Source organism: Callithrix jacchus, chromosome 6 (assembly GCF_049354715.1).
Source record: "Callithrix jacchus isolate 240 chromosome 6, calJac240_pri, whole genome shotgun sequence".
Taxonomy (NCBI): Eukaryota; Metazoa; Chordata; class Mammalia; order Primates; family Cebidae; genus Callithrix; species Callithrix jacchus.
The window spans coordinates 60,806,499-60,820,649 of NC_133507.1; the positions used below are offsets into that span (position 1 = coordinate 60,806,499).

General features: G+C 39.1%; 1 protein-coding gene across 6 annotated transcripts in view; it reads right to left on the reverse strand.

The window, feature by feature from the left end:
- Nucleotides 1–378: 378 nt before the first annotated feature.
- Nucleotides 379–14,151, reverse strand: part of CERS6 (ceramide synthase 6) — a 341,952-nt gene continuing 328,179 nt past the window's right edge. For 3 of the 6 annotated variants that reach the window (XM_035304621.3, XM_002749300.8, XM_078327455.1), the window contains 3 exons: nt 9,304–9,460; nt 8,710–8,733; nt 379–5,999 (listed from right to left, as the gene is read on the reverse strand). In XM_035304621.3, the coding sequence (XP_035160512.1) occupies nt 5,847–5,999; nt 8,710–8,733; nt 9,304–9,460 (334 nt within the window). In that variant the 3' untranslated portion in view covers nt 379–5,846. The remainder of the gene's footprint in view (nt 6,000–8,709; nt 8,734–9,303; nt 9,461–14,151) is intronic. The other 3 variants (XM_078327454.1, XM_002749301.8, XM_078327456.1) reach the window with 1 other exon arrangement.

Here is a 14,151-nt window from a genome sequence, read left to right on the forward strand (position 1 = left end):
TGATGAGGGTGCGTACACAGAGAAGGGAAGTTCTGTGTTGTGCTTTGGATTGCTTATCCTAAGCGCCTCTTTTAAAATTGTTTTAAAAATAAGTATAACCTGATATATTTCAGATGATCTCTATAAATCATATTTTTTGCCAGAATAAAGTGCTACATAAAATTTGTAATTGAGGGTTAATCTTAATTTTCAAAGAAATACTATAGTCTATCCAAGTTAATGTAACATTACTTTCTCAATGATCACAGTGATACTGGGATTTGAGGAGGCTTGTAGTAACCTATTGGAATGGTGTGAGCCTTTATTAACCTCATGCAGTGAGATGTGATGTTTCACCCACACGAGCTGGTTAGCATTTACAGGAAAGGGCACTTACACTACACTCTTAATACTTATCTTTATTATGAAAGTGTTTCCAAAGTAAAATGATCCTCATAATAGTGATTGCTTCCAGAAATCAAGAATGAATACTTATGTTTTCATATAAAAATCAGTAAAACACAATAACAATACACAAAATAATTCTAATTGGCTAACAGTATTTCATTCCATTTCTGACAGAGATGCTCAAGCACTGAATTGTCTTAAGAAAACAAGTAAGGTTTTGTTGACTATCCTATTTCTCACTGCAAGTTGAAAAAAACCAAATCCAAACATCACCACCCCTTCTATGACAACAAATGTCTATGGAGGTAAATGACTATGTGGGCAAAGAATTGATGAAAATCATGAGCTTAGGGCCTTTATGAAACTTTGGGAAATCAAGCTCAGAGGTTGTTTTCCACTCTTAAATTAATGAAGCTCTAAGTTAAAGTTCCAGAATCATCACGTAACTGTTCCTATTCCATAGCTAATTTCTTTTTTTGCAGCTAATCTTATTTTTTTAAGGGTAGTTTCATGATGGTAGTTTAAAAAAATTTCTGTGGATAATAAAGAAAAAAATGTCTCAACAAAATAGAATTTTTCACTGAACACAGAAACCATCTCAATAGTTGTTTCTCCCTAGTTTCTAGGCCATGCAACAGACACCAGACTATGAAGCCAAACTTTCACGAACCTGTGTTAAGAAAACACATATATATGGGCATAATACTTTTTTTTTTCCAGAAAAACAGAATTAGGCAGAGAAGGAAGTGTGGATATGCAACTGATCCACAAGCTATTGGGAAATCAATAGCTAAAAAATGTCAATACCCAGCTTCCTTTTATCAGGAGTTCCAGGAAGCTGAAAGGAATATGAGTGAATGAGATAAGCAAGACAGAGACACTGTCCCCTCGCATCCCTTTCTGGGCAATCTCCAGAATGCCTAGTTTTGTGGAGATACCATGTACTATCTGGCTGCAGAGACCTTCTTAGGTCTTGTGGGGTCTTAGCATGTGGCCATGTGGTAATGCATTCCTTTCAAAGGCTTTGGGTTGAACTCAAGGTGAAAATACCTGGAAAATACTAAGCTTCTCCTTTGGGTGTCTGTGGATCCTATTAAAAATATTCATGATGCTGTATGTTCTCCAATACAATTTCTTCATTAAACAAGCATCAGTAAACGCTACCTCTAAGTATTTATTAGAGGGGTTCCAACAGCAGCGTGGACAGGCCTTCTCAGCAGCTACTGAGTGCCCCCTAGGGGTAGAGAGGGGACAGTGCACACAAAGGCAAACCACAGAGCCCTTTTCTGGCCCCTGAACCAGTTTTCTGGCCCCAAACTATGAAGAACTAAAATGAGGTCAGTGAACCAGTCAGCTCATCACTATGGGGTAATTTGAGAATGGCACAATTTCATTTGCCAAAAGAAACCTTCACTGTCTCTGGGGGCTGCAATATCTTCATTTAAGAATATTTTGCTGCGTTTCCTTCAAGGGTGGCTTGTGATGATGGAACTGTTGATGATTATTCCTTCCACGGACAGTATGCTAGTGGCTAGTGGAGTAACTGGGGCTCACTGCAGTTTCTCTTTCCATACAAGTTGCTGGAAGAACAATGTGATCACTTTTCCAGCAGGCTGATTTCAATTTGATTTTTTTCCTATTTGAATGTAAGAAACATTTCAGGGCTATTATTTATCTACAAAGCAGAAATCAGCCAAAGGCAAAAGAAAAAAAAGTAAGCTAATCAGAACCCGAAGACCTCAAATAGCACATGAAATGTAAACATTTAACCTTTTTTTTATTTCCAAAGCCTGTCTGGAGATAATGACATCATGAAACATACTGATAAACAATCTTTTAATACCTTTGGAGTTATTCTTTATAATTTTTATACTTCAAATTATGAAAAATGCTCAAATGTTCAGGCAACTTTGGCATTAATGTTTCCAAGAAAGGGAAAAAACAACTATTAATGCAACATCATGAAGAGATTGGGGTTAATCGTGGGTGTCTATAAAGCTGTCTTTGAAGGGCTCTTTAAAGCGAACTCAGGTAAATGGAAATGCAATCTCACTTTTTACTTAGGCTAAATAACAATGAGGTTTGAATACAAAGTGGAAGATTCAGGCCCTTTCTACCTAAGATGAAGGCATTAAGTTTGCTCAAATTCAAACTCCATCAAATACTCAGAATGGAAAGTTTGGCAACAGAACCGGACATGTGGAGGTTCACCCACCATTCTGATCCAAGATGATCTGATTTTATCTTGCTTCTTGCCTACCCTTTCTGCCTTGTTTACCTGGACCAGATTATGTGATGAGACCTCAGAAAGCCATCTCTCTGGCAGCCCAACAGAAGTAGGATGCTAATAAAATCCTGGGGTAAAGCAGCAATCATTTGCATTTTTACCACATACACTTGAATAATCCAAAATTCTGATAGTTGCTTCCCTGTGCTCAACATCCACAGGGCCAAATTTGGAAAGGTGAACTTCAGTTGGCTTATATGTTGATCTTAAGTGCTCTTTAACCTTCACTTAGCCATATTTAGCTCTCTGGTAAGAGGCTAAGATTCTACCACCTTCAGGTGTGTGGGGAGCATGACCAGGAGGCTGACAAACAAGGAGGAAGCTTCTATTGTACCTGGGGGAATGGGTTTTATGAAAAGAATATTGGTAAGGATAAGTCAGTGATATTTTTGCTTTTATCACTTTTTGAAGAAACATACATATACATACATAGAACACATATTTTGATATCATTTATTGACCTGAGGCCAAATTCTACTCAATTTTCTACTTTCCCCCCACCAAGAGATCCAGAAAAGCTATTCACATTGGAGGATAAAGTATTACTTATTCTAGAATCCTTTCTACATAATCCTTTGTGCCCTGGGAAGGTTTGAAGGTGACCAGGAAGAAGGAGATATCAACACAGGCTAAGTTGATCAACAAGAAACCACACTCTCACTAACCTATAGTTGAATTTACAAAATACACTTCAAAACTATGGCCTGGCACAGGGAGGATGAAATACTGCACGTATTTTTCTCTCTCAGCCTTATCAGGCTACCACAAGAAAGCTACAGACAGAGATATATTATTCTATACCATGAAAGCCTGCAAACTCCATTTTAATTAGCCCAAAAGAACTCTGCCCTAAAATGCAAAATGAAATAAAAACCTATAGATAACATACAGGACTGTGTTAAGTTAATGTCATCAGTTAGAGAGGCTCCAGGTGGTCCCAGTTCTCCTTCTACAGAACTTCTTGGGGGGGCGGTGGGGGGGGGCCTAATTATTTAGATTTGTCTTTGGTAATGACAGATCCAATTTACCTCATTTTGTGCAATTCTTGTAAACCTTTCGTTTACAAGCTGATCTCTCTGAAATTCTTCTGTGCTCAAGTGTCATATAATCTAAACCCCAACACTGTGGATCCCTAAAGTTAATTTTACCCATTGAGAGGACTTGCTCCAGACACTAAAGCAAGCTAAATACGTTCATGTTTTAATTACCAAACTTTCACCTTCTCAAAAATTTCAGCTACTTTTTTATATATATACCTGCATTTTAGCAGATGTTCTGATGACAAGTACTTCTATGATTGTTTTTACAAACTCAGCCACCCACAAATTACACTCCTAGACATATGTCTGTGTTGTGAAATAAAATATCTGGGCTCTACAAGCAGAATTATTTGCATCGTTTTCTCAACACGCAGATGGATTTCTCAGCCTCTTCAATTATTACTATGGACCATAACAGAAACATATTTTGTAAATAAGTGGGATAAGATATACTACAGTAATAATTTTTTGTTTGGGAGCATTCTTTTAACTATTAACCAACAGGTTGCAAATTGTGGGCACAGAGCTTTAATTTTTTCAGTTGTAAATTGTGGGCACAGAGCTTTAATTTTTTCAAAGAATCAAATGTGAATGGTTCTGAGCAGGATATACACTCTCTGGTAGTTCTGCACACTCGTTAGTATTTCTGCTGCTGTCTTCACCACCCTGATTCACACGTTTATATAACGGCATTCTTGTTTGGAACTCCTGTTTTAGGTTGATGGCCTTTTTGATTTATGAAGGATTTATAATCCCTTTTTCCTCTTACTAAAAGTTAGAAGAGATAAAATCTTTGGCCTACGTATGGTTTTCTTATCTGCACATAAATGATGCTGCTGTGTAGGAGACTTATGGAAACGTATTCTTCAGTAATTTTCCTGGTTGATATTGCCCTTGTCCAATCGAATTTTTCATTTTTCCAGAAATAGCCCAATTTGAGAAAAACTCCTAGAAACCAAACAAGTCTTCAAAAAAGCATTGGAGCATAATGCTGCTCAGTGTCTAGTAACAGGAAAGTCATCTGCATTACATTTGAGAAAAGCAAAGGGTAAAATAGACTTTCTCCCATTGGCTTTATTTTGCTCAGCAAAATAAAAACATTAACATCAAGTACTAGAAAGGGCTTTTGCTTGAAAGCTGGTTGCATTAAAGTGCTTTGCACTGGAGAGGTAATCTTTATCAACTCTTGAAAGATTTTTTTGTCCCCAAATATACTTAGCTTCTTTCTTTTATAACATGACAGAAAACTGCACTAATTCTAGGTAGTGACAAAATGGCTGAGATCAGTTGCTCTCTTTGTTATCCCCAGAACACAGGACGAATTCCCATTCTTAACAGTGATTTCCTTGTTTATAACTATAACCTTCAGTGAAAATCCTCCTTCAGAATCAGAGCACTGACCTCATCATAGAGAAAAACAAACACACTGTAACCTACAAGGTTAACCCTCAACTAGCTATCACACCCACTGAAGAAATCTTGGCTGTGTGCACAAGAAATGAAATCTATTTCAAAGCAATATAAAAACCATTCAAAAAGTCCTCCAATAACGATCCTCTTTAATTTGAACTGCTAATCGACCTTGAAGAGTGAAAATTAAACACCTAGTTCATCGGGTTTAAATGGTCACTGAGACTGTATAGGCAATTTCAAAATGGGCACTGTAGCACAAAGCAAACCTATTTAGAGCTGAACAAGAATCTTGCACTGGGTTTTCCTTGCTTTAAGTGACAAAGTAAGCTGATGCTCATAGCACATTGGACTACAGCAAGAGAAAGGGGGAGAAGCAGATGGAGCATCTCCTTCACTGTCATGAGCCCAGTGAGTAAAAGGAGTGAGGAAACCCTCTTTTGTCCACAGATTTACAAATACAAAAAATAAATAATATTCTAAGACAGTACAAATGCAAATACTGTTCCCTGTGTCAATTACATACAGCATGCCTACATGGAGAGAATGATAATTCTTCATTCACAGACAGGACACATGGCAGTGCACTATTCAGAATGCTTTGATAATCTTAATTTTTGTTTCTGGTGCTGAGATATTATGAAAGGAACTGCATTTGCAACTTATTAAATACTTCCAGGAACAAATAGTTCACTTTTCTTGGGACTTGTAGTTTTGAGTAATTAATCATCCATGGAGCAGGAGCCAGTCAGGAGATACCCGTTGGTGCCACTGGTGCCATTGGTGGTTGTCGCAGTGTGGGGATTCTTCCCTGGAGGTTCTGAGTCCTCATCATCTGAGCTAGACTCAATATCACTTCGATCATCCTTGGATACCTGTGGAGTAGAAGCAGGTGAGTATAACCAGCACCTAAGAAATCATCAAGGTTCAGCATGCTAGAAGCACATGCAATCATACACAAAGGTAAACAGATCCCAATGTTAAAAAATGAAAAGGCTGAGAACATTGCCATACCAGTAAGTTCCCCTTCATTGGAGGGACAAAATATAGGTGACAAAGTCATTTATGAAGGAATGTAAGTATCACAGAGGGCTGGACTTCTGAGCTCTTTAAGCTATCTTTCCATATTGAGAATGTACTAGACCATGAATTCAGCTTTTACTCAAAAAGTAGCATACTGTGCCACTGGAATGACATCAAAGGAATTTGGTACAAATGGATCAATTTACTCACTGATGATCACATTCTCCTTGAGAATAAGGTAAAGTCATCTCTCAACCACACCAATGGAGACAGTTACTAGCTCAGAACATTGGTTAAAAAAAAATCCCTATTTGGCTTTGTAATGCATTGTTTTATGATTACATTTTTATTTTTTGTATGCTATAATTAGAATTTTGTTTTATATGTCACACAACAAATGGCAGCAGGAGGCATCTTTTTTTTTTTTTGTCAGAGTCTTGCCCTGTCACCAGGCTGGAGGGCAGTAACATGATCTCAGCTCACCACCACCTCTGCCTCCTGGGTTCAGGTGATTCTCCTGTCTCAACCTCCCAAGTAGCTAGGATCACAGGTGTGCTCCATCACACCTAGATAATTTTTGTATTTTTAGTAAAGACAGGTTTTACCATGTTGGCCAGGCTGGTCTGGAACTTCTGACCTCAGGTGATCCACCTACCTCATCCTCCCAGAGTGCTGGGATTACAGGTGTGAGCCACTGCACCTGGCCAGGAGGCATCTTAAGAACCTGCTGGGTGGGGTGGAGCTTAAAATATTTGCTGAGGAAAATCTGAGTAGATCAACAAGAACTGGCTCCCATCCTGCCAAATCTCTTCAATCCTCCATTCAATCTCACTAAGTCACATGGAGGTCAAAATAAGGTGAGAAGATTTAAATCTGTACATTACCATAAAGGATGAGAAAAATCCTGTCTAGCAAGGGAGTAATTTTGGGGGGAAATTAAGAAAATACTGCTTTTAATATAAAAACAGTTTGAACCTCCTATTCTGTAAGTCTAAATTAGGGTAACCATTTTTACTCAGCAGGCCTTAAGATTTTTGATCACTGCTTATATTTTTCAGTGGTTTGACAAAAGAGACCTGGTGGCCTCCCTTCACAGGAATTTTCCCAATCTGGTCCTCCTGTGATTCTCTAGAGGGGGCTGGGGAGGTTGGCAAAGTCTCTTGGGAGGTATGGCAGAATTAACCAGGGCTTTCCCATATCACAGCCTCTCTGTGCTACCACTACACTCTTAACATGAGAACTCTGCACTCCCTCCACCCTGCCCAACTTGAGAAACTGCAGTTCCTGGGGAGAAGGTCATCTCTCTCAGGTGGGTGGGGTCAGGAGAAAGTGAAAGTTGAGAACTCCTGCGTTATGCCAACCAGTGGTGATGAAGTAAATATCACAAAACGAACCTCACTCCAATGCCCTTTGAGACAGGACTAAACTCACAGAGGCCATCTCCAAAAAGATTTAGATACTCAGACTCCAAAATGGCTACATAAAGATAACTGAACTTAAACACTGTGAGTCACAAAGCCAGCATTATAGCAAAGCTCCACTATGTTAAGTACATTAGTGATAAATAGAAAACTCCAGATTTAGTGATTAATTTACATTTGCATGCTTAGTCAGATTTTTTAAACTGCACTTAGAAAAATCTATACTTATGTTACCTTCAAAGAAAGGACAATTTACAATATCTTAAAAGAGCCCAGAGAAAGATGACCCATGGCCAAGATGAACCTTACTGTCCCAGGTGAGAGCTGCAAGGGCAGCTAAGATATTCTGAAGCCTGAGATCTAGAATAAAATTAATCATCAACTCTCTTCATAAAGTAGAAGGAATACGTTGAAGAGCAGGCAACATGTCTGGTAGAAATAGCAATGCAATTAAGGACACAAGTAATCAAATCAGTAGCATTCTTATTGATACATTGACAGTTTTGTGCATGTTGATTAAATTTGTATCCAAATGGGGACAAGATTTTAAAATAGAAATGTTCATTTTAAAGAGTGAGAGGTCACACAGAAAAAATGAACTTTAGCTTCTGAATAATTAGTTGATCAAAATATATAGGATTTATATTAGAGCTGGTGCTAAGAAGTGGCTTCATAGTACATGACTAGATGCCCTGACGTTCCCTGCGGAAGAGGCCAGCTCTGATGACCTTGCTGAGTCAGAGTGGTCAGGTACCACTACCCTGTCGCCCTGGGCAGGTCAGGCACACAGCTGATGCTCAGGCTTCCATTCTGCTCTGTGTTGATCCTTTCCCCCTCCCCAACTAGCTCTGTTTCTCCTACTTTACATTGGTCTATTTCTGTCTTTTAGCTAACACATTAAACACCAGTGAAAGAAATTCTTCCTCTCTGTTGGATCATGCAATATTTAGCAGAATACAAGCTCACACCAAAGGGCTTAACAGAGCTGTCCCTTGCAGCTCATGGAACTACAACTCACATGAAGCTTCAGGCCAGTGCCAATAGGTTAGACAGAACAATATGCATGAAACAAAAGCTCTGAGTGCCTCTCCAACATGTAAGAAGCACTCAGGACAGAGATAGAGACAGAGGAGAAACTTACATGTAAAGGGTTCCACTTCCCAGCCTTCCAGGGTAGCAGAAGGAAGAGAACAAATAAGAAAATGTCACAGAGAACGATCTGGAAAAGTCTCTCTGCTCTACACAGGGGTTGGGGGAGGGGAGCCTAGGAAGCTTTATTCAAATCAATCTCAAATCCATTTTTAACCAAAAAGATTTAACTAAATCTTGTTGAAAGTCATGAACAGATTTGTTTTTCAGTTTGAAATAAAGATTTGTTTAAACAGGCATACTGCACCAAGCGACCCTTCTCATAAAAGGAAAGAAGTAATTAAATTTCTGTTCTGTATAAATATAATCAGAGGAGGTCCAAGGTTGACAGGAAGAGGGAGAGAGAATACAACCAATAATACATTATTAAGTCTGAAATTACAAATGCATATCATTGGGTGCCATCGCCAGCAAAGGAACACTAAAAGAGAAGGAAATGACATTTTCATTTATGTTTCTGGGTGGTTTTGCTCAATTCTTAAGAATGCAAATTTTGATGAAATATGACATAGTAAATAGTTGATCCAGAGAAATTACAAAAACAAACATTTCTAAGACATATTGGAAAAAGTGAGTTGTAGCTTACCTTGCCTCTTGAAACAGCTTTGCAAGCTATTTTCACAATCAAGTAAGACCAGAAGCAGTTCAACCCTTGTACTAGCAAGAGCAGTAGGTTAAAAACCCACCAGGAAGGGTAAGGTCCAACGATCTCCCAGCTTTCGAATAATGTGGTATTTAACACCCTAAGGAAAAGAAGAGCGTGATTACCGAATGTGGCATATTCCTTTGCTTTTCAAGGAAGTCTCGTCACTGCATACAAGCACAAGGTCAACAATATCTCCCGACTACACCCTCTCTGGCAGGATGCTATGAAAGCTGGCCAGTACTTAGAAATGTCATTTCCTGAAGAATTACCCTGGTGGTGTGACTTTCATTTGGTTTTAGGCTGAATAATATATTTTTTCCCTATTGACTTCTTTAAAAATTATGATAAAATAAATATGAAATTGACCATCTTGACTTTAAGTGTACAGTTCATTGGCATTAATGTTGTGCAACCATCCACCATTCGTGTTCAGCACTTTTCATCTTTCAAAACCAAGATTCTGTACCCATTCTACTAGCCTGCATCAACCACCCCTCCTTCCTGTCTCTGAATTTGACTACTTTAGGTACTGCATAAAAGTAGAATCACGTAGTATTTGTCCTTTTGTGACAGGCTTGTTTTATCTTCAAGGTTCATCCATGTTGTAGCATGTGTCAGATTTTCCTTTTTTAGACTGAATTACATGTATATACCATATATATGTATGTATTTATGTTACTTCAGGTTCTGGGGTGCATGTGTAGATCATGCAGGATGATCTACACACGTACCCCAGACAAACATGGCAAGGTAGTTTGCTGTCTCCATCCCCCCATCACCTATACCTGGCATTTCTCTGTTATCCCTCACCTCTCCACCCCCTGCTTTCCCTCCCTTAGCCCCCCAACAATAGACCCCAGTGTGTGATGCTCTCCCTTCCCTGTGTCTGTATGTTCTCATTGTTCAACACCTGCCTATGAATGAGAACATGTAGTGTCTGGTTTTCTGTTCTTATGTCAGTTTGATAAGAATGATGGTTTCCAGATTCATCCATTCCCTACAAAGAACATGAACTCATTCTTTTTTATGGCTGCATAGTATTCCATAGTATATATGTGCCATATTTTCTTTTTCCAATCTATCACTGATGGGCATTTGGGTTGGTTCGAGGTCTTTACTATTGTAAACACTGCTGCAATGAACATACGTGTGCATGTGTCTTTATAACAGAACGATTTATAATCCTTTGGGTATATACCAAGTAATAGGATTGCTGGGTCAAATGGAATTTCTATTTCTAGATCCTTAAGGAACTGCCACACTGTCTTCCACAACTGTCGAACTAATTTACACTCCCACCAGCAGTGTGAAACTGTTCCTATTTCTCCACATCCTCTCCAGCATGTTGTCTCCTGATTTATTTTTTTAATTATTTATTTATTTTTTCCCTGTAATCCCAACACTTTGGAAAGCTGAAGCAGGCGGAGTCTCCTGATTTTTTAATGATCACCATTCTAACTGGTGTGAGATGGTATCTCAATGTGTTTTTGATTTGCATTTCTCTAATGACCAGTGATGGTGAGCATTTTTTCATATGATTGTTGGCCTCATATATGTCTTTAAAAGGTGTCTATTCATATCTTTTGCCCACTTTTGAATGGGTTTGTTTTTTTCTTGTAAATCTGCTTTAGTTCTTTGTAGATTCTGGATATTAGCCCTTTGTCAGATGGGAAGATTGCAAAAATTTTTTCCCATTCTATTGGTTGCCAGTTCACTCTAATGACTATTTATTTCTCTTGCCATGCAGAAACTCTTAAGTTTAATTGATCTCATTTGACTACTTTGGCTTTTATTGCCATTGCTTTTGGTGTTTTAGTCATAAAGTCCTTGCCTCTGCCTATGTCCTGAATGGCTGGGACCAGAGCAAAGCACTAAAACCAGCCTTTCACGTATATGCTCCAAGTAGCTATTCATTCTAGTTCTGATGGTAGATTACAGAGAGAACTAGTTACCTCAAATAAGTTTTCCTAATTCATACTCTTAAAACTAAAGACATTCATTCTACTCTAATCACTTTTGTCAAAAATTCTTCCAATACTCATTTCAAGGCATCACTTCAAAATGATATATTTCAATCATCAATGCTTTTCCAGAAGAAGCCTTACAAAATTAAGGACCCTCTAATGACTCTTCTGCCTGATATAAGCCTAGGTCTCACTCATATTCTAACCACTGTGTTTTTCCCTGTGCTAGGCACATGGCTTGTACTTTACTGGGGTCCGTTGGGGGGAATAGGGGAGGGACAGCAGGGGGTGGGGAGTTGGGGAGAGAGCATGGGGAGAAATGCCAGATATAGGTGAAGGGGAAGAAGGCAGCAAATCACACTGCCACGTGTGTACCTATGCAACTATCTTGCATGTTCTTCACACGTACCCCAACACCTAAAATGCAATAATAAAAAAGAAAAGAAAAGAAACTGGGATGAGAGCTTTGAGAGAGGTTAGAAAGTTCTTTGTGAATTCAGAAAAGAAAAAAACAGACTGGGCGTGGTGGCTCCTGGCTGTAATCCCAGCACTTTGGGAGGCTGAGGTGGGCGGATCACCTAAGGTCAGGAGTTTGAGACCAGTCTTTAGTAGAGACAGGGTTTCAACATGGCGAAACCCTGTCTCTACTAAAAATACAAACAAAAATTAGCTGGTGTGCTGGCATGCGCTTGTAGTCCCAGCTACTCAGGAGACTAAAATAGGAGAACTGCCTCAGCCCAGTAGGCAGAAGCTGCAGTGAGCAGAGATCATGCCACTGCACTCCAGCGTGGGTGACAGAGTGAGACCCTGTCTCAAAAAAAAAAAAAAAGAGAAAAGAAAGAAAGAAATAATAATTATTACAGCTGGAATAAGAGGTAGAGAAAAAAAGGCTAGGCTAGGCATGTAGCCTCTTACAAGGTAATCACAGCACTTTGGGGGGCTGAGGTAGGAAAATTGCTTGAGACCAGCAGTTTGAAACCAGCCTGGGCTACAGAGTGACCCTGTCCCTATATAAATAAAATAAAAATTAACCATATATGGTGGCACACGCCTGCACTCTCAGCTACTGGAAAGGCTGAGGCAGGAGTTGCAGGTTACAGTGAAGCTGTGATTGTGCCACTGCACCCTGGCCTGGGTGACAGAGTGAGACCTTGTCTCAAAAAAATAAAGGAAAAAAGAGAATGAAAATTGAAATGGACAAATAGGTTCTTCCCCACCCCCGATTTCTGCAATCTCTATTTATGGACTAGAATGAGACTAACAGTGTCTCCAAACTTATCTTAAAAGAGTAATACATGGGCCGGGTGCGGTGGTTCAAGCCTGTAATCCCAGCACTTTGGGAGGCCGAGGCAGGTGGATCACAAGGTCAAGAGATCGAGACCATCCTAGTCAATATGGTGAAACCCAGTCTCTACTAAAAATACAAAAAATTAGCTGGGCATGGTGGCGCGTGCCTGTAATCCCAGCTACTCAGGAGGCTGAGGCAGGAGAATTGCCTGAACCCAGGAGGCCGAAGTTGTGGTGAGCCGAGATCGCGCCATTGCACTCCAGCCTGGGTAACAAGAGCGAAACTCCGTCTCAAAAAAAAAGAAAAAAAAGAGTAATACATAATAAACATGTTAAAATTCAAAAAACAATACGATAGAATTTAATGACTTGAATTTTACAAGTCATTAAAAGAATAATACCTCATGAATACAGTTGTATTCACTCTGGGGAAGGGGGATAATATTAGGAAATCTATTAGTATTACATAGGCCAATTTGGTATTAATGTAATGATTTCAGCAGCACCAAAGACACTTGGTAATGTTTAATTCGTCATTGTTGATGTTTAACAATTAGAATACAAAGGATTTACCATGATTTTTTAACCCTTTCAAATCAGCATATTAATAAACACCAGAGTTACTTCCTTTAAAATCAGGAAAACCATGGACAGCCAGTATAATCATTATTATTTAACACTATTCTGGAAGTTATGGCCATCGAATATAGCAGGGAGTCAAGAGACTTAATTTCAAATACATAGACATATCTCTAAGTATTTTTAAAAGAGCAAATAACCAAAATGTCCTATAACAGGAAATATTATAAATTTAGTTTTTGGCCGGGCGCACTGGCTCACGCCTGTAATCCCAGAACTTTGGGAGGCTGAGGCAGGCAGCTCACGAGGTCAAGAGATTAAGACCATCCTGGCCAACATGGTGAAACCCTGTCTCTATTAAAAATACAAAAAAAAAATTGCCCGGCATGATGGCACGTGCCTGTGGTCCCAGCTACTTGGGAGGCTGAGACAGGAGAATCATTTGAACCCAGGAGGTGGAAGCTGCAGTGAGCCAAGACTGCGCCACTGCACTCCAGGCTGGTGACATCTCAAAAAAAAAAAAATTTAGTTTTCATTCTTATTCCAGAAATTATTGCTTTTGCATTTTAAAAATTTATCTATTATACTTTAAGATCTGGGATACCTGCTCAGAGTGTGCAGGTTTGTTACATGGGTATACACATGCCGTGGTGGTTTGCTGCACCCAGTCACCCGTCATCTAGGTTTTAAGTCCCACATCCATTAGGTATTTGTCTTAATGTTCTCCCTTCCTCTGCCCCCAACTCCTGACAGGCCCCAGTGTGTGATGTTCCCTCGCTGTGTCCTTGTGTTCTCATTGCTCAACACCCACTTACAAGTGAGAACATGCGGTGTTTGGTTTTCCAGAAATTAATAATAAATTATTAATACTTAATAAATACAAGTAATTTATAAAAATGACTAAATTAGGATAATGCCTATATTCCTGCCTTGTTTAAAGAGAAGCAGTTATCTCTTT